At 35.3% G+C, this 21,270-nt stretch overlaps 1 protein-coding gene and 1 long non-coding RNA gene across 2 annotated transcripts; one reads left to right on the forward strand and one right to left on the reverse strand.

Moving 5' to 3' along the window:
• Nucleotides 1-250: 250 nt before the first annotated feature.
• On the reverse strand, nt 251-20,664 carry LOC106674431. Its single transcript, XR_001341522.2, has 3 exons — nt 20,623-20,664; nt 7,678-7,913; nt 251-509 (listed from the first exon to the last, which is right to left on the reverse strand). It is a non-coding gene; the product is annotated as an uncharacterized LOC106674431 (long non-coding RNA).
• On the forward strand, nt 16,655-19,044 carry LOC106674429 (glycine-rich cell wall structural protein-like). Its single transcript, XM_014407145.2, has 3 exons — nt 16,655-16,772; nt 17,076-17,188; nt 17,257-19,044. The coding sequence occupies exons 1-3, from the start codon at nt 16,670-16,672 to the stop codon at nt 18,808-18,810; spliced, it is 1,770 nt and encodes a 589-aa protein (XP_014262631.1). The 5' UTR covers nt 16,655-16,669; the 3' UTR covers nt 18,811-19,044.
• Nucleotides 20,665-21,270: the final 606 nt, after the last annotated feature.

Here is a 21,270-nt window from a genome sequence, read left to right on the forward strand (position 1 = left end):
TACATTATATGTACGGTATATATAAATAATATTATAACGTAAATATATTATAAATATAAAATATAAATATAAGTAAATATAAATATATTTTATATAATAAATATAGTTTGAAAAAATTTACTCAAAAATATAAATAAAGTCAACATTAAAAAATTACAAGAACATGAAATAAATGCAAAAATCTAAAAAATAAATAAAAAAGTTAATATTAATCAAAATAATTAATAAAAATTAATGAAATTGTAAAATGGTATAATTATTTTTCAAAATTTTCTTGGATTGATCAGGTATATTGGTACAATTATATATGAAAATAACATTTTGTTTGTTCATTATATTTATTGTTCACTATATACATTTAAATTTTCACTTCTTGGAAAGGCACATAAAACATAAATTTTCTAATAATAGTCTCTTTTCTGACACATCCAATCGATTTATTGTACCTGGGTCTTCATGTATAATTGTGCTGAATCGTGAATGCGATAAAAAACCCATCTTTTCTGAGCCTGAAATAAAATTAGTCCCAATTTTCACTGATACCTATAACGATGTTACGTTTTTCCTCATAATTACATAACAGCGTCAATTTACTTTTATAAATATTTAATTTTTGATTAAATTTATCAATCATAATTTGAGGTTTCATATTCACTATTGTACGTGTATATTTATTAATATACACGGTCACCACAAAATGTAAGTCGCGGGGTCATTTCCAATTGGGACGCTGCATGGGTTGTAAGATTGGGACAAAGCTCAACAAAAACAAGCTACCAAAAATTAGGCAGCATAAAAACACTATCAAACCTATGCATCAATAAAAATTCCATCAACGGCATTTGTAATAGCGCTAAACCGTACCACCATTGAAAACATTAATACGTGAAGACGTATGTGGTGCGGGTAAAGCTAGTTTTGTACTTAAAAAATAAATAAATAGATTGGGTGTGGCCTGAATAATTGGGGCATTCAACAATTACAAATATTTATTTGGAGATCGTGAGATGTGGTCTTGTGAGATGTAGGTTTAGAAAAACATTTTCTTTATTGTGCCATTGTTTCGATATTTAGATCATCCTTCAGGGCTCAAAGTGTGCATTAACAATAAGAAATAAATTAAGGCAGCCATTCCTAGAAATAGGGACTGATTATATGATCCCAGAAACATTTTTAAAGTCTTAAGAGATTAAAAAAAGAAAAAGAAATCAGGATAAAATCAAATACAATTCCATAATTTACAAATCACTCCAGAACCAGTCAAGGAACAGGATTACGTATATTCTGTGCAAGTCCAAAATATGAACATGACGGAAGTACACACGATCTTGAAATATATGGCCATCGTTTTTAACAGGTAAACTTAAAGGTCAATTCATATCTACCAGCACAAGAGCGTGTCCAGCACGTAGCGTGGCAGACACGGCACAGAAACTAGCATTCATACCAAGTGGTAATCACAGCAAAAGACACCTACAGACCAGCAAACTATAATTCAGAAAACCAATGGACAGGATTCTTTCCACGTCCGTGTATTACAAATTACGTACATTTCTTCACATATAATATATAATATTCTTATAATATTATTATCATTATTTATATTCTTATATATTATTATTATACATATTTTGTAAAATAAAATTTAAAAAAAAATCTTTAATATGTACTGATCGGCGATTGGGATTTTGCCCGAATTCGGATTAGCACAAGTTCGGTTTACCAAGACTGGACATTATTATTAAAATTATAATGCAATGTATTATAGGTAGGCACCTAAGCTATTGGAATTGCACAAATCGTGTCTGTCGTGTATTCTTACTAGCCGTATTGAACCGCACAGACAAAAAAAGACAACCGCAGATACGTGCCAGCACAAGCAAAACATTCTCGGCGACATGCTGCCCGGTACTGGTACGTGTCTGCACTGACACGCTCCGCAAACGTTCGCTTAGTATGAACGTTCCTATATGTTTTGTGATGATGTTTTTTGTGTCTGCCACGCTACGTGCTGTACACGCTCTGTGCTGGTAGATATGAGTCGACCTTTAAAGGTGTTTCACTGGCAAAAAATCCTCATCAGACAGCCAAGCAACCCTAAAAAATTAATACTTTACATCCAAAATTTGGTAAATGCATCCAAAATCTCCAAAACTGGGAAAGCATGACAACCTGACATGTTGGGTGCCAAGGCCTCAAATGGCCCATTGGTTATATAAACTACTGGATCACTAACCTCGTGGAAGGTACAATAAGCCAGAAGACTGCAGTTCCTGGGGAGCACAAACCAACCCCTCTTCCTATTATCCTCGTCATCCATCTCGAGGACCAAAGCTCAACATAAACTGCTACGCTAACAGAAGGCGCAGCATACGACTAAGGCATGTTGAAATTAAGTAGCCAGAAACAAATTTATAGGAATATTTTTAAATCATCCGCAAAAAGTAAGGTCATAACAGATGGAAGAGAATCATTTCGGAAGAGATATCATTTATATAGATTGTAAACGATTAAACGTCAACTAGAAATATTTTTATTTCTAGTACTAATAGGAAAATAGAACGTCAACTAAAGGATAAGAAGAATTCTATACAGTTATATATGGTATACAGATCGAAAACAAATGAAGGAACTGGATCAGGCATTTTATGTACAACCCCACAAAATGAGCATTCAAACTCATTAGGAAAGTACACATCAATCTTTCAAGTTGAAATACTAACTATACTACGATCAATACTTGTGCCTTATACACCTTAATAGAATTTACAAACAAATCCTCATAAGATCGGATAGCCAAACAGATAATAAAATATAAAAAATCACATCAAAATTCGTCAGTGAATGCATCCAAAATGCAGTATTATGGGTACCAGGACACAAGGGAATTTTGAGTAACGAAAAGCCAAACACACATACCAGAAGAGGATTTGCATGACCATACATAGACCCCGAACGTGCTCTTGGGATAACGAAAACAAACATATAATCCTCCATCACCGAATTGATCTAAGAGACACAAACGAAAAAATGGATAAACTCAAGAGGTGCTAGGTACAGTACGCTTGTGTTAAAACGACGCTCACCAAGTCCAGCAAATTCTCTCCTTCAGTTAGAGAGGGCTAAACTCAGAGGAATGATAGGTATTACATACTGGTCAATGACATCTGAGAAAACATGTACATAACATGAGTACATTCAATGTAGCAATGAGAAGGAATAAACAGCCACCCATATCATCTCGAAGATCAAGCAGATGAAGCAAACGCTCAATGGAGACCTCACCTGGGATACAAAGAAAACACAGAGAAAGGAATTGTACAAGTAAATGAAGTACTCCTTAGGACTATTATCGAGTCGATTGCATTGAACTAAGGATTAGAAAAGTAGAAGGATGCAGTTCTAGGAGAACAAAAACTCTGACTTCTTATATTCATATTAATCATCACCATACTCTCTGTAGGAAAGAAACTGAAGGATCGGGGTCAGAGGATAGTACTACTGTATCGCGGTCCCCATCGTGGAGGGTAGTATTGGATACATAATAACGAGCATTTACGATTGATCTAAGTACTTTGGTTTGAAAGGTTTGGAATCATGTATCTTCGAAGGTACATGCTTTCCCGTATACTCTGTAGTCCGAAAAAGGACAATGAGGATCTTTAAAGTCCGCACCTAGCCTATTCGGCCTTATCGGACGTTTTGATTCTCAAGATGAGAGCTGACGCACCTCCACATACGACAGAATGGTGTCACTGCCGCAGCATTGGTGTAGAGGCAGCTAAGCCCCGAAGGCTCAAGACAACCTCGCTCCCCCTTCCCCTTTCCGAGTGATCGGGTCTGAATCAGCATCAGTCCGTATGCCGATATATCAGCCTGGTCTCCCGCACATTCCCTAGATAGAGAAGGCGGCTCTATCTCCCAGAGTATTGGGGCTTCTCTAGCGTAGAAACTACCGGATCCGCTCCGGCCGCGGTTTCGTTTAAAGTGGAATTGCTAACCACCCCCTAGAGGAGAGCTCAGCCTACATCTTCGAAGGTACAACAGTCGTCCTTACTCAAAATATTTCTATGAAGATCTTCCAAAGCGACTATAGATCGGGGTGAAAATATAGTACTGCTGTATCATCGCCAAAGGATGCAATGAAAATGGATGGGACATTTACTATGATGTAGAGTATTGTTCCAATTCCAATCCAATTCCCTGCGGTACTTCCGAGGCCAGAAAACAGTAGACCGAATCTAAAATCTATACATTAATGTAATTTCTTTGAAAGGAGAAATAAATAAAAAAAATTAAAAAAATTAATTTGCAATAAAATACCTTAGATGGTTTATCTAGCTGTGAGAGGTATTTATACTAAAATTTACCAAAATTATAACTTGTTAATAGTCCAAATTGAATAATTAATAAAATTGAACAATAAAAATTTCTTTGTCTGAATATATTCAGTTTGTTAGGCTTCAATGGCAAATCCAGAATCCTGACGATACAGTGCCGATGGCATTTCGCCTTGAACTTAACCTTGGCCCTGGGCACTTCGCAGGTCCCCTCTTCTTCTTGATCCGGTTATTACGGACGTGGATCTTCAACATCTTTCAGTGGGATCGGAACTTCCCCGCCGGGCCTAAGGAGCCGGATTTGTTTTTTCCTCCTTCATGATTGTGCGTTACAAATCAAGCACGTTAAGATAATAGCCTGCAATTGCGGGCTTGAGAGGAGATATGTAATGAGAAAATTATATTGCAATAGACGTGACAAAACCAACGAGGAAAACTGTAGCACAAAATATAATTTTATTATGTTGACTACAAGCAATAGCCACAATAATTAGTGAATTTCAAATAAAAATCAGAGCTTCTATTGTACACAAATGTACACAGTACAGATGAATTTTATGTTAAACTCTTAATATATCTAACAAATACACCTCCACATTCAACCTAAACAATTAAAGAATTTACCTCCATAAAAAAATTAAAAAACATTCTTTTTCGCCTTTTCTCAACCCATGCATAAAAATAAGTGATTCTTCGTTATTTTTGTCCTTTTTTATGGATTGGTTAATTTTTATTATTTCTATGACTTTTTGTTTAATGTTGTTGAAAAACTTAGCGCAAAATTTAACATAGGAACAACATTATGTAGCAAAGTCCAACACTTTTAGAAAATTCAAGTCAACAGTTCAGTTAGTGAGTTTTGCACTGGAAACATGAAATTATTCAAATTATTTCTAAGCTTTTTTTTATTGAAGGTGTTTTATAGAATTGTTCAAATTTTCAGAGTTTCGTAATCCTCTGCCATCGTCAGGTACGTTTTTTTTCTGGAAAGATTATATTCAAAGGAATAATGTTAAATAAACTGTTGTCCATAAATAAACCATGTCCTTGAAAAAGACACAGGATACTAAAATGTTGTACAATTGACCAATTCTTTACAATATCTTTAATAAAAAAAAAACCTAGAAATAATACGAATAATTTCTTGTTTGTAATTCCCAGTGTAAAACTCATTAACTGAACTGTTGAATTAAATTTTCTAAAATTATTGGACACAGTTACATGATGTTCTTCTTATGTTAAATTTTGCGCTAATATTTTTTTCAAATTAAGTAAAAATTGAATTTAATCGTCGTGCTGCTGCATAAGCACTATAATTAATTCAAGTGAAGAGGAGCGGTCATGAATGAAGTATTTTAGGGAAACACTTTTTAATTTTTTTGCCGACGTTTCGACTTTTATTCGGATCGCCATCAGGGCCTGGGAGAATTTAAAAACATATGTTGATTGGAAAAAGTACAATACAGATGTAAATTTTGAACTAAGTATTTTATAATAGCATAAAGTATGGTGCTATTCTTGTGGCATCATATTTGTTTCGTATGAAACGTGAATTTGTATTCTGCTGTTTTATATGATTGTGATAGGGTGGAGAACGCGGTAAATCTGGGAAATTTTCTTTTATTATAAGTGGTTTTATTTGACTCAAAGGATGTCGAGAATGGAGATTTTCTAGATTGGATATGTGATTTTAGGTTTAATCAATTGGCGCAGTTACAAATATTGGAAAGGAAGTTAATTATTAGAGACAATAATAAAGGAAAGGGAAATACAAAAATAAAGTTTAATGGTTTATTTGCTTTATCATAGTTTACATCATAAAGCAACGTTGGCGTAGCTATGGCTGAGTTTGCATGATACAAAGAAAATTTATGAACCAATCTGAATGGTGAAAAAATGGAAGATGAAATTAAATGAGGTCAAATGCACACGAATCACTTTTACGTTCAAACGGACATGCTCTAGACTATACATCAACAGCTAGGAATTATCTTCGTCCACACCTAACATCAGACTGACATGGAGTGATACTGAAGCGACCTGGACAACATAAAAGCCGAGGCGGTCGTGAGGTTAGACGTTTGACTCTATTTGTGAGGCTAGCGATCTTGGGTTCGAATCCCGGCATAGCCCATGGATTTTTAATTGTGGATAAATGGAGAAAGTATGATAATGCGGTTTGACTCAACGGGTATTTGGACATTAACCCATCCTGTATGCTTTGATCCAAATTATACATGACTGTCTAACTAACGCTATAGAAAAAGTAATTTGACTTGTTGTGACTTGTTTCACATTTGCAGGCGATACGGCAATTCTCTCTAGCAACTCCGACCTTGTCATTTCACTCCAAACCTCCAACAACACCTCATACTACTAGAGTCTTGGTGTAAAAAGAAAAGGATAAAATTTAACACAGACAAATCCACCCACATTACTTTCACTCTTTGTAAAAAGATTTCCACCCCTGTTTTCTTAAACAATATTCCCCTCCCAACTGCGGACAAGGTGCGGTACCTCGGATTGTACATCGACAAACGCCTGACGTGGAATCCTCACACAAAACTGAAACGTCAGGAGGTTATGACACGATTTAGAGTTCTTGCACGACTTCTTGACAAACGCTCTAATTTACCTCTTCAAAATAAAAGGCTGCTTTACAACACCATAGTTAAGCCGATTTAGACTTACGGGCTGGATGTGTGGGGTTCAGCCAAACATTCCAATATCCACCGCATTCAAACTGCCCAGTCTATAATACTACGAAAAATACAAGATGCTCCATTTTATGTATCGAACCAAACTACACATACAGATTTACATATTCCTTTCGTACAAGATGGAATACGTTTCCGTTACCGTAAATTTCATAATAACCTCCCAACTAACGTAAACCAACACATCAGAAACCTCGCATCCCGACGAATCCCCTCAAACCCTCCCCGCCGACTGAAGAGACAATGGCTGCGAGATCTCCTAGGAAGTGATGGTGATGACAGTGAAAGTGATAATGACACACGTATCAATTGAACAAACAATATTATTGTAACATTGGATGGGTGTTTTCTCCACTCTTGGTTTTAATTTTGTTTTGTTTTAATTACCTTGCTCACTGTTACTTATTACCTACTTTAAGGTAGTTGTAATGTACTACAAATTATATTTAAAAAAAAAAAGACTTGTTTGGACATAGGGAGTAGAACTGTACGGTTCTAAAAGGCCAAGCAATATCCAACCCATCCAAGCATTCCAATCAAACAGTCCTTACAAGTACACATAATAATTATATTTACAATTACAATTGTAATAATTAGTTATAATAATTAGTTATAATTACAATTATAAGAATTCCACAAGCTCCCAATTACGTGTCTAACCTAACCTCTCAAGGAGTTCAGCATTCTCTTCCGCTCTAATGTTTGTCTAACCATAACCCTTCCGTTCAAGCTCTCTTTACTATTTCACATTCTATAAATCCTTGATCGTAGTAAACTATTTTGGTCCCGAGACCTACTCGCCCTTAATCCTTCAGCAGCGAATGTGTCAGCGGGTTTCTCACGACTTGTTTCATCCCTGCGTAAAAATCAGAAGAACAAATTTATGAAATCTATGTATGCATACAGAGGATACAAAATAAATAATTTATCAACATATATAATGTTGTATTTTAATTGTATTTTCAGAATGGAACAACATATATTTTTTGGAATTTCAATAGTTCTTTGCAATTAGTGCAGACAGGACCCAGGACGCCTTATGTTTACCAGCATGTATGTGTGAACAGCATTAAATCTTATAAGTTGAAGTACATCTTGATTATGTAAGCCAATTTTATTATATCTTAAAAGGTTGGTATTGAGATCACAATCTTTATTTCATATATAGATATAAATACTTTATTTTGCCACTTTATGCACTTCAACGAAACATTTATAAAAGTATTATCCATGCTGTAATTTTTAAGTCAAATATTTCTTTGTTAGTTTGTATGCATGTATCAATAAAAGTATTTTTATATTACCTATCTATTTATAAAAGTATATACAACATTAAATTAAATCCGTCTGTCGTCGGAGATGGTTGTAAATTGTCGCAAATGATTCGAAATTCAAAATTAAAAGTAGAATTCTGGATATAACTCCGTTAACTGTAGAACATAAAAAAATCAATACACAGAATATGTAAATGGGTTTTGTTTCTAGATCATTAGCTGTTTTATATAATGCTGTGAATCTACACTTTCAAGTGTAGTGAGCATACTGTATGAGAACCCGGGGATCCGAACCATTCAACAGCTCTACGATTTAAACTCTATAAAGAGAGTGAAGGACCCAAGTGTAATAGATGAATCTCTCCTAAAATCGAACACTCAGCCCGGAAGTAAAGAACTGTTTCAACTGACTGCAAGATGCAAACAGAACCCTCCCTCTAATCCTAAGACCTGTGTTAGAGTTTTAGTAGCCAACATAATTCACATAGGTTAAGACCGACAAAATTTTGTTCTTTTAAATTACATAAAGAAGTCTGGTTTTATCAACGTTATCAAGAGTTGGATTGGTTAGAAAATATTTAATGTACAGTGATGGCCTTTGTGAATACTAGAAGTCTTGGACCTTACGATTTCTATCGCTGTCAGTTTTTCTAGCAAGAAATCTGAAAGGTGTAGGGTTTTAAGGATTAATGAGAAGTCAAGTTGTAAAGTGTGCATGTATAATATGTATGGTGATGTTTCCAAGTAAATCATTTAATTTAATTGGAATAGGATATGAAATAGTACACAATATAACTTAAAACTTTTCCTATGGTTTCGAATTGTTTATAGCCTCATACATGGCAACCGTAACATAGGATTGAACAGCACACTGAGTTGGATACTTTATACTTTAATGGGATGTCCCCTTGGACAATTAAAAAGTACCATGGCTTGGTGATTGCAAAATTCTTAATAAGACTTTTTGCTTCAAATTATTCGTCCAATGCAATCAGGGGTGAGAACACCAAGATAAATTGCTACGAAAGGAATAAGGATATTGCCAATTTTGTAGTATTTACTTAACCTAGAATTTTTATTTTATTTCTATTACAAATTGCATTAAAATTTATAAGGAATTATTGTTTTTTAATGAAGGAAAATATAATTAGACTTTTGAAAAATTACAAAATAAAAGGTTTTAATTCTATAAATTTGTCTATTGGACACAATAATTTTATTAAGCAATCATTACCGCATATAATGTCTTCTGTTAGCTAAAACTACTGTGCACCTGTTAAACATACTTAATTAGTAGCTGCCTAACTTGGTTAATAAGGTTGTCACTAATTTCATAGAGAATTTCACTCCAACGATGTAAACTGCGCTCAGTGGTTGAAGATCAACTGGTTGCGGATGGTAATCAAAAAGCCTTCGTTGCAACTCATCCCACATGTGTTCAATGGAATTGAGGCTTGGAGAAAATGGGGGAAGGAGTAGATGGGAAATTTCCAGGTGTCTTAAACACTAATGAACAACTGGTCTGGAATTGTCATTGTCATCCAGAAATCGAAAATCCCTGCCAATGAGATCATTGGTTTGAGGGAAGTATTCCTCGTTAATTTCTTGGACATAATGAAATGCGGTGAGGTTGCCTTCAACAATATGGAGTCCAGTTCGTCCTCCAGTGTAAATCCTAGCCTAGACCTTTACACCGCCTCCTCCAACTGCACTGAACGGAGGAACTGGGGCATTGTACGCATCACCTGTTGTCGGTAGACTCTTAGGCGCCTGGTATCACCTTGCAGATAGAAATGCGACTCATAAGTAAACATAACAGCATTGTGTTCCCTTCTAGCCGCTGCTGCACCATATTATCCTGAGCCCTTGGTGGCAGGTCGTCTCAGAGGGGTATGCGATGTGAGGTCAACTTCCCACAAAAGATTACGAATCGTTTTTGTTGATAAAGTCCTTGCCAATACATCGTGTACTTCATTTAGGATCTGGCGGGCACTATGGAAAGGGCCCCGCCTTTCAGCAATGACAACATTTCTGTACCTTAATACACAAAGATCCCCTAACAAACCTCCTATTGGCATTTTCAGTCTCTCGGAATCTGGCTAAAGCCCGGGAGCCAAATCTCTGAGAAACGCCAACTGCCTCTGAGATATCTACTTGGCAGTGACCTCGATGAGTCATTCTCACAATAATACTGCGAACTTCTGGTTCAAGATGAATTCTTTTCGCGATTAAAGAGAATATAATTGGCATAAAATGGAGAAAAGGTCTTTGTTTACAAAATGAGTTATCTTCATGTTTACTATTCTTGAATAAATCCGTTATTAAAAATTAGGATTAACATTTGTTTGTTTTTGGATTGTGTTTTCTATCCAACTAACAAGAATATCAGAAGATTTAGGTATACCACCTATTCCAAACACCATGACCTTACTTTGAGGTTCACTATTAAATTTCATTGGTCGCAAAAAGCTTTAAATAATTGTACATTCTATTGTAGACCATGCGCGGAGTCTGGCACATAACTATGCCGTTCTGGTATAGTAGATTTTTATGTTTATTTTGTAAAAGTGACGGCAAATTGTCTTTTTTAAACTTGGATTAATACAAAATGACATATGATGTGATAAAATAAACATTTTGGTTTTTTATTCTGTACGATAATATTTTTTAAACACCTCGTTTTGTTCATATTAAAATATAAGATGAACTATGGGTCATTGCTGCGATTAATACATTTTCGCAACTCGTCGAGAACCCCTTTTATGGAAATTCGCGACCATTAGGAAAAACCGATGGCTTCTATTTGATAATCTTTATCTAGTTTAAGATTTAAAAAAGTGAAATAGAAATCTTTTTATTTCGAGATGTTTGACCCGCAAAAGTGTCGAGATAGCAAAGGTCAAAATCAGTGAGTCAAGGGCAAAATTTACGTTCTGGATTACTTTAATATCTTAATAACCTTATATTAACGCTGATATATGTGACTGGTAAACATTACTCTTTTTTAACATTAATATTTTATAACATTAATCTAAATGAGATTATTTTTATATTCATCCATGAGGCTTTTAAAAAAATCTTAAACATAAAAACTCATCATAGAGAAAATTAAATATTATAATCTCGCCATTTCTAAGCATGTCTGTTATTTTGAGCACTCAGTTGATATTGTAAAACAGAGTTGTGTATTTTTTTCAGTTGATCCTATATACTGTATTGTATACATATGTATATATACGAATATAGAGAATGATGATTTACCACCCATAAATGGAATTCACAACCTTAAAAGGGATTTCCTTTAACTCATTAACACGGTCGTGTCAGTGATGTTAATCTTCTTCCAAGTTAAATAATTAAACCAAATAAACAAAAGCGGAGCATTACAATATTCAGAGTGGTGCGATTTTTTTTCAATTATGGGATGTATGCGGTTTTCTAACAATTCTCAGAATCTGCCTTTAAAACTTTTTTTTGGTTTTTTACATGAATAAAAAACAAGTATACTAATTGCCATGAACATCATTATAACCAATGCCGAGAAAGCTAAGATTTCAAAATTGAATTTGCTTGATATTATCATAGAAACCGGATCCAAACAACGATTGGTCTTCATATTCTGTGAAAAGAATTATAAAATGGTTTCCTATTAAACAATCGACGATCTTATGTAAAGGTTAAAAGAATGGGAGATTAATTTATATCCAATTTGATATAGCTTAAAAATCTAGTGCCACTTATTTATTATTATTTAACACTTAATATTTTGTTGGAAAAAAACACTCAAATTTTATATTTTATGATTATTATTTACACTTTTACTAGAATGTTAATTAAATTGAAGTAATTTGGTATATTGCATTATGTAATTTTATCCTTTAAATGCATAAATTTATATTTGTTAATTAAACCCATATTTTGCCCAAAATCGCAATTTAAATATAAAAAAATAGCTCCCTCAAAAAAAAAAGATAAAAAGAAATGTTATTATGTTTTGTTTCTTATTATTGTTATGTAGAATTAGTTATCATATTTGAATGGAAGAATAAAAGGATAAGGATGAGCCTATACTCATTCTGAGACTGTTGCTAGTCTGACTCCATTATTATTATTATTATTATTATTATTATTAGCCACACAAGCCTACGAGGAATTTTTAAATTATGGAACAAAAATTCACAATTCTAATTAAAAAAGAAACAGAAATAAATTTTATTCAATTTTATGCAATTTAAAATGGGAATTTTGCATACATTTGGCCTTCCGAATTAAAAATTTTAAAAAGAAAAATTAAAGCTTGGATGGCAAAAGGATAAATTAGATTACGAGTGAATGTTTGGAGTCAGAGCTTTATAGCACTCAGAAGATATATAGCTAACCTAAGATAGAAAGTTTGGATGTTAGGGCGTGAAATGACCTTAGCCGTTAAAACGCCCTTAAAAATTAATAATAATAATAAACCCGTATTTGTTATGATAAAAAATACTGTTGCATATTTTGACAAATCAGAGATTAGAAACTGATTCAAACACGATTCTTATGTCGACAGCCAATAAATTATTTTTGTTTGGGTTAAGCAAATGAAATTTATGTTTATTATGATTTGGAATAAAGAATTTACGTCTTTGCGATTAATTAAACTGGGGTTATCTTGAGATAACACTGTCTCTCAGATAGCAAATTAGTACATCACAATATACAATTAAATAACATTTTCTGAGTGAACGAGAATGAGGCGATGCAATGTTACTAAAACAGAGCAAAAAAACCAGTAATTATTGGATAAAGGATTAGGCTCATGATTATAACAAAAATCCCCAGGTTCCTCCGGGATTTACAGGATCCTGTAGACCATAAATTTCGGGCAAGGGCGGTTTGATAAACTGGTTTTCCTTAACTGTTCTAAGAATGATGAGAAACGAGAGCAAGTCTGTCCCAAACATTTTCGTATCGACTTAATTGACTTTACGGAGAGAAAATCCCCAACCTTATAATTTGCTTCTAAGCCCGGGCAAGCATGACCGACCAAGGGATCGTGACCGACTCATAATTTACCTGCTAGTGATCATTTCTATAATTAATCCTGGTCTCAAGGGCATAGCGATAATTGAAACTTAATTTATTAATCAGATAGCAAGATAGATCATCCCTTTTATTACTTTTATTACGGGCAAATCAACATTTTTTGAACATGAATATTAAATTTCATGTGGGACAAAAATATATCACATATTTAGATGATTTTATTAAAACTTACAATTTTAAAAACGCTGAAAAATAATTTTAATAATTTAATTTAGCGCTGGGCCTTTGTCCTCCTAGTTAGCATCGATTTGGAGGCGATGAACACTTTGAAATTTTTTTCTTCCAATTCTTCTTGGATCATGTGTTTCATCTCTTGTTTTTGGAGCCTTGTATAGATGTCTAGATTTAGTCCCTCGACATTTTCAATTATATTAAAATCTAGATCAATTACCATTCCTAACGTCCTTTTTTTGAGAAATAATTTTAACATTTTCGCTGTATGGTCAGGCATTTGTCCCGCTAGAGTACAAATTATTCACTTGTTATTGTCTCTTTTTAAGATAATGTAAGATTTGGTTTGCCTCCTACCTTAGGTTTTATTGTTTTATCATCTGCGATGATGAAAAGAGCACCTAATCATTCAAAACTATATATAAAAATGTATAAAGAAATAATCAACTACCCGACATTCCAGCAATACTATGATTTATTTTAATTTTGGATCTCTTTTACATTTCGATATGACATAAATAAGGGCGTAAATTCATACGAGAGAAAAACTATCTAATCAGAATCAATACACAAATAAACTAAATGTCAGATACACACATCAATAAACAAATGAATCACAGTTAAAAATTTGAGCTACTAAAATGATGTGGACCCTAAGAGAAACTGAATAGTTTACTATGTGTATATGTATAAGAAACTAACGATGGACTTGCCTCTACATAAGGTTCAGGACAAAAAATAGCCCACCCTACTATTTTGTGTATACATCACAATTGTACGTTTCATTAAGTTTTTTTTAATAAATAACTTTTTCAGTAAATTTAACTGAATTTTGTTACGTACTTGCTAGAAAAATTCTAATAGTAAATAATGACTTTAAGGTAGGGCAGAAAGTAGGCCCATCTGTTGTATGTAAACAAAAATAATACCTAAATCGAATTGCATACCAAGTTATGAGGCAAAGGTTTGTTGCTAGTAACGATGTATACTTATGGTCATGCAAGTTTTTGACGCTTCCTGAACGCGATATAATATTAACAATTAAAAACCGTGTAATATAGATTTAGGAAACATTAAGAAACATAGGACAAAGTAGGAAAGTCATTTCACCTACCTATTTAAATAATCCAGAAGAAAAAATAAAATACCACGTAGGCCATCTGTCATAACTATTGAAAAACGAGCACTTTTTGAGGATGGTTTCGAATTTCTTGACAGCGTGGAAAAATTAAAGAGCTGGAGTATCAACGAACATGAACAACTTAAAGAGGGTCATAAATGGTGCCATGATCCAGAGGAAGAAAATGGAACGGATATCAGCGCTAAATGAAGTTCATAAGAAATACCAAGAAAAATCCTGTTTTCAGATGTAACAAATAGTAACCGCAACGGCCCTGATTCTTCGGATTATTATTTTTAAGCGTGCTGATATGGGGTGACACCGGTCACAACAAGAAAACAGAAATTGTTTTTGTTTCTGGTAGAATGAAACAGTATGCAAAATCTATAATTAATAGAAATTTAATTTAAATTAAAGTAAATTAAAGAGACAATAACAAGTGAATAATAATAATCTAGCGGGACAAATGCCTGACCATACAGCGAAAATGTTAAAATTATTTTTCAAAAAAAGGACGTTTTGGAATGGTAATTGATCTAAATTTTAATATAACTGAAAATGTCTAGGGACTAAATCTAGACATCTATACAAGGCTATTTATCAGGTTCCAAAAACAGAAGAGATGAAACACATGATCCAAGAAGAATTGGAAGAAAAAAATTTCAAAGTGCCTCCAAATCGATGCTAACTAGGAGGACAAAGGCCCTGGCTATTAAAATTATTTTGTAATTCTTTTTCAGCGTTTTTAAAATTGTAAGTTTTAATAAAATCATCTAAATATGTGATATATTTTTGTCCCACATGAAATTTAATATTACTATTATTTCTAAGGAGTGATACTTTACTGAGAAGATAATTAAGAACATACATTTAAAATGTAACAAAACGTAATTTATGATTTAAAAAATTAATGAAAACAATAAAATTTAACTTATTTCCAAATATTAGGGTGGGTTATCTTTTGGTCCCACCTGGAAGTTAATATTTACTATTATTTCGACGGATTGATACTTTACTGGCAGGTAATTAATAAGATGCATTTAACATGTAACAAAAAACTTTCTTATGATTACAAAAATTAATGCAAACCATAAAATTTAACATATTATACCCAACTTAAGGGTAAGCTATCTTTTTGTCCCTACTCAAAATGAATATTTGCTATTATTTCCACGGAGAGGAACTTAACTGGCAAATAATTAACAAGATAAATTTCAAATATAACAAAAAGTTATTTATGATTCAAAAAATTAATGAAAATTGTTTGTCCCGTACATTATATATTTTTTATTCCATTATCTTATTAACATTTTTCTAGTGTATTAATTTTTATTTTTATTTCTTAGGAATAAAAAATAATACACTAAAAAATATACTAAGTACATATAACAATTAGAATAATAACGAGGATATATTAAACAAACACATGGTTTAAATATTTGTCTCATTTTTTTGAAAACATGTTTGAAAAAAAGATTTACTATTTGCTAAGAATTTTAAGCCTAAGTAGAACCTACTTCAACTTTCGCAAAAACATTTTTTCTTTCGTTTTCAATATTTTAAAAATAATGACGGCTTAATCTATCTATGTATGAAAACTACTGTTTTTCAAATTATTTCCGTATATAAAAAGCATTGTTTCTTAACTTTCTCATATGTGGACATGGTAAAAAGGAATGTTTCAATTTAAAAACTAAATTAAAAAATGAATTTTGTTATACGATTGACAAACTTTGTTAATAAAAAAATTCAATTATATTTGATTTTAAGCAATTGTATTTTAGATTTTCTTATTCTAAACGCACTCTTAAAACACACATGTTTTATAATCGTTTGATGAACTATTATATACATATACAAAAAATATAAAAAAGATCAAGGTATAGATTTCAAAAGCTCTAACAGAATAACTCGCCAGGGTATCTCGGCCTTGTTTAAAGGAGAGTGGGGCGTCTGCTATATATGCCGCTTGTTGCAGAAGAAGTCAAATCAGATATGCTGTTGAAGCTGTTCCTAATAGCCGTAGGGCTCACCGCAGCCTTGGCATTGGACTTTGAAAATCCAGGTAATTAGTAAAAATAATCTCTTCAACAAATGGTGTTATAGTATTTATCTGCCCTATTGATTGAAAAAAATGTAATTAAATTTTATATTTCGATGGAATTTAATATTGGGTGTTTTAGTAATGACTGAACTCATTAAAAAAAGGTTCTAAAAAAATTGTTTTCTTTAATTCTGTGTTACCCATTGTTTTTTGTGTACAATCAAATAAGATGTAACAAATAAATTAATAATTACTTATCTGTAAGCATATTTTTAAGATTTTTTTTTAACATAATCATTTATTATTATTATTAATATTTTTTAGAACTGGGAGACAATGCAATTGTAGAAAGAGATACGTCAGATAAACATCCTAATTACAGGGTCTTAATTTATTCGGTATTAGATTCGATAAATCCGAGTATTCGCCCTATAAAAGTAAGTTATTTTATGAATATGATGAGATAAAAAATATAGAAAAAGTATTAACCAACTTTTTAATTAAGGATTTTCCGTTACCTTATTCATATCATGAATCACTTATAAGAAAGAAGAGAGGTTATGGATCAGGAGGATATGGATCAGGCGGATACGGAGGCGCACATGGTGGTGGAGGGTATGGTTCCGCAACAAAAGGATTTAGTCAGTCAGCAGCTTCGTCGGCTGCAAGTTCGAAAGTACTCGTAGGAGGAAGCGGAGGTTATGGACAGGGCGGACTCCAAACAGGGGGCTACGGTGGTGGCGCTGGAGGACACGGAGGAAGCGGCCTAGGCGGAGGTGATGGCGGCAGGGGTTTAGGAGGACTCAGCGGAGGTGGATACGGTGGAAGAGGAGGCGGCGGTGGAGGCGGCGGCGGAAGCGGCGGCTTTGGAGGTGGACATGGCGGGGGTGGTCTCGGTGGACATGGTGGCTCAGGAGGTGGTGGTGGTTTTGGAGGAGGTCATGGCGGAAGTGGACTCGGTGGTGACCACTCAGGCTCTGAATTTAGCAGTGGGAGACTGTCAGGAGGGCACGGTGGAAGTGGACTGAGTGGTGGTCACTCAGGGGGCGGATTTAGCAGCGGCGGGTTAGGAGGAGGACACGGTAGTAGTGGACCAGGAGTTAGTCACTCAGGAGGTGGTTTTAGCAGCGGTGGATTGGGAGAAAGATACGGTGGTAGTGGATTTACTGGTGGACACTCAGGAGGCGAACTTAGTGGCGGAGGATTATCAGGTGGACACGGTGGAAGTCTCTCTGGAGGTGGAGTAAAAGGCGGCGGTCTTGGAAGCGGACACGGTGGAAGTGGATTTGGTGGAGGGCACTCAGGAGGGGAATTTATCGGCGGCGAGCTGGGAGGAGGACACGGTGGAAGTGGATTAGGTGGTGGCCATGGCAGCGGACTTGGTCCCGAAAAGTTAGTGTCTGCAGGCCACAGCGGAAGTAGCAGTTTTGCTTCTAGCCAATCTTCATCATCAGGCTTTGGTGGAAGTGGATTGAGCGGCGGCGGACTTGGCGGAGGTCACGGCGGAAGCGGATTAGGTGGTGGCCACTCAGGAGGTGGATTAAGTAGTGGTGGATTCGGTGGAGGACACGGTAGCAGCGGATTAGGTGGAGGACACGGCAGTAGCGGACTCGGTGGAGGACACGGAAGTAGCGGACTCGGTGGAGGACACGGTAGCAGTGGACTCGGTGGAGGACACGGTAGCAGCGGATTAGGTGGAGGACACGGCAGTAGCGGACTCGGTGGAGGACATGGCAGTAGCGGACTCGGTGGAGGACACGGTAGCAGTGGACTCGGTGGAGGACACGGTAGCAGCGGATTAGGTGGAGGACACGGTAGCAGCGGACTCGGTGGAGGACACGGTAGCAGCGGACTCGGAGGAGGACACGGCAGTAGCGGACTCGGTGGAGGACACGGTAGCAGTGGACTCGGTGGAGGACACGGTAGCAGCGGATTAGGTGGAGGACACGGTAGCAGCGGACTCGGTGGAGGACACGGTAGCAGCGGACTCGGAGGAGGACACGGCAGCAGTGGACTCGGTGGAGGACACGGTAGCAGCGGACTCAGGAGGACACGGTAGCAGTGGACTCGGTGAATTCGGTGGTGTAGGAGGTAGTGGTGGAAGCTTTGGAGGAAGCCATGGCGGAAGTGGACTCGGCGGTGGTCTCTCAGGGGGTGGAGTAAAAGGCGGCGGTCTTGGAGGTGGACACGGTGGAAGCGGATTTGGTGGAGGTGAATTCAGTAGTGGTGGACTCAGCGGAAGCGGACATGGTGGTGGATCAGGAGGCGGTTATGGCGGCGGGCTTGGTAGCGGAAATAAATTAGTCAGTGCGGGTCATGGTGGAAGTGGAAGCTTCTCATCTAGCCAATCTTCTTCGTCAAGTGTAGGGGGAAGTGGATTAAGTACAGGAGGACTTGGGGGAGGACACGGTGGAAGTGGATTGGGTGGTGGCCATTCAGAGGGAGGATTTGTCAAAGGCGGTCTCTCAGGACACGGTGTTGGACACTCTGAGGATGGAGAACTTCTTAGCGGAGGACATGGAGGAAGTGGAAGTGTTTCAAAGAGTCACTCTTCTTCTTCCAGCAGTAGTCTTGGAGGTGGTCACGATGGAGTTAAAGGCCATCTTGTAACTTCTGGAGGAAAGTCTGCATCGTCTAGTTCTAGCTTCGCTACAAGTTCCGCTTCAAGCACAGGATAGTAAGTTTCATGTGATTTACCCTGGTAAAATAATCACTAATGTTTTTATATTAATTTTCAGTGGACGCTGATTAAGAAAAACATCGTTAGAAACGAAACACACCTGTAAAAGAACAGTTCTTTTACAGACGTGATCTTCTGTTGAAAGTATTCAAATGGAATCCAAGGCTATACTAGTAATAGTTCAACAACGAGATTAGGTTAAGTTTTAAAAAGTATTGTGTGTAAAACAAATACCAAATACAAAATATTTTTAATAAATAAAGTTTTTAAATTAATATGTGACAAAAATTGTTTTCATTGAATACCTCACAATCATAATAATGGTAATTAAGTCTTTTGAAAGTGTTTTAAAAATTCAATGTACATGCAACATGCTGCAAAACAAGAGTGAAAAACCAGAGTTAAGTTTTTAGGATTTGAACAATGAGTACAAGTTTCATTTAAAAGAAAATTTTTTTAAAACTTTATTTATCTATCATATAACTGTTTATTTATTGTTATTCACAACCAACAGATTGATTTCTATTTTCTGAATGTGATATTAATTGGTGTTATAGAGGAAGCTACCCGTTGGCATCCACCGTGGACTAATCACTGATTCTTATTTTTTTCAGCCCTCCACCAATTGAGGCCTGAAGTAATTGTATTTGTGTTAGCTGTCCCGCTATTAATTTTCTTGGCTCCCTCAATTTCAGAAAATTTATCCACTAATAATTGAGACTTGACTACTGTCTGTAGGGATTGGTGTGTCCGCGACTGCAGTTTGCCTATCCGACAGTTTTTTCGCGTCCTTGATAGTAATTGTCGGACTTGACACTTTTTCTCTCAAAAACCTTTTGTCAAAATCATGTTCAAACAAAGTACCAATATCACACTCCTCTCTTGTTTTTCCTCGGTCATTTTTGAGTTGTACGAGTTTCAGCAAGATCGGAGAGTTTAAAAAAAATTTCCCTTTCACACGTTTTAGTAGAATAAATAACAAGAAACGAACAGAAATAACAAATTTTCGTAAACCGGTTTTAAACTGCGTCTAGATAGATCAGATTTAATATGAACTATATGTTAATGTGACAATATATAATTTTGGATATTCAAAAATACAATTTATGAAAGTAAGTAATAAAAATGCAAATCTTTCCTTCTAACAAGTTATTCTATTATTACGACTACAGTATTTGACTAGTCTGTTACCTTTCTTTAATTCCATTTTTTTTATAATGGATACCAGGAACTAAAGGAGTTCCCTCCTGAGCACTGCAGCTCTACAGCTTGTTGTACTTTATCCCTGGCTCCACTTTTTTTGGGGCTCGCAACACAAGTGTGAATTTGACCCCCACCAAATTCAGGGTCGCTGAGATCTGATCCTGCTCCTTCCATTGATGAGTGCCGTGTCAATTTCTTTCAATTGCGGCCACCGTTCCCCTTAGGCGTCAGAAAAAGTCCAAGGGCGACGGTGGGGATCGAACCCACGACCGTATTTAATTCCATAAATCTAGTAACAAACATAACAAGCATGAAAATTTGCAACAATTGCTGAAAAATTCTAAAGACAATATTATTCGAAGGTACAACATTAACAAAAGCGTAATGGAATAATGTATTAGTAATGAGGAGTGGCCACTAGCGTAATATTGAGTATTCCGGTATATTTAATTGTAAATAGTACAAAATGTATGTTATGAATAAGTAAATAATGAGAAATTGTATTTATTAGCAAAATTGATGATGATTCTGTAAGTATGCAGGTTGTATTTTTTATGCAAATACTGAAGGGGGGAATATACAGTTCCATGGTAGCTCACGTTTAGGTAATAAATAGTATGTGTTGGTATAGATGAG

The sequence above is a fragment of the Cimex lectularius genome, unplaced genomic scaffold, assembly GCF_000648675.2.
Source record: "Cimex lectularius strain Harlan isolate CLEC.00 unplaced genomic scaffold, Clec_2.1 scaffold65, whole genome shotgun sequence".
In the NCBI taxonomy this organism is placed as follows: Eukaryota; Metazoa; Arthropoda; class Insecta; order Hemiptera; family Cimicidae; genus Cimex; species Cimex lectularius.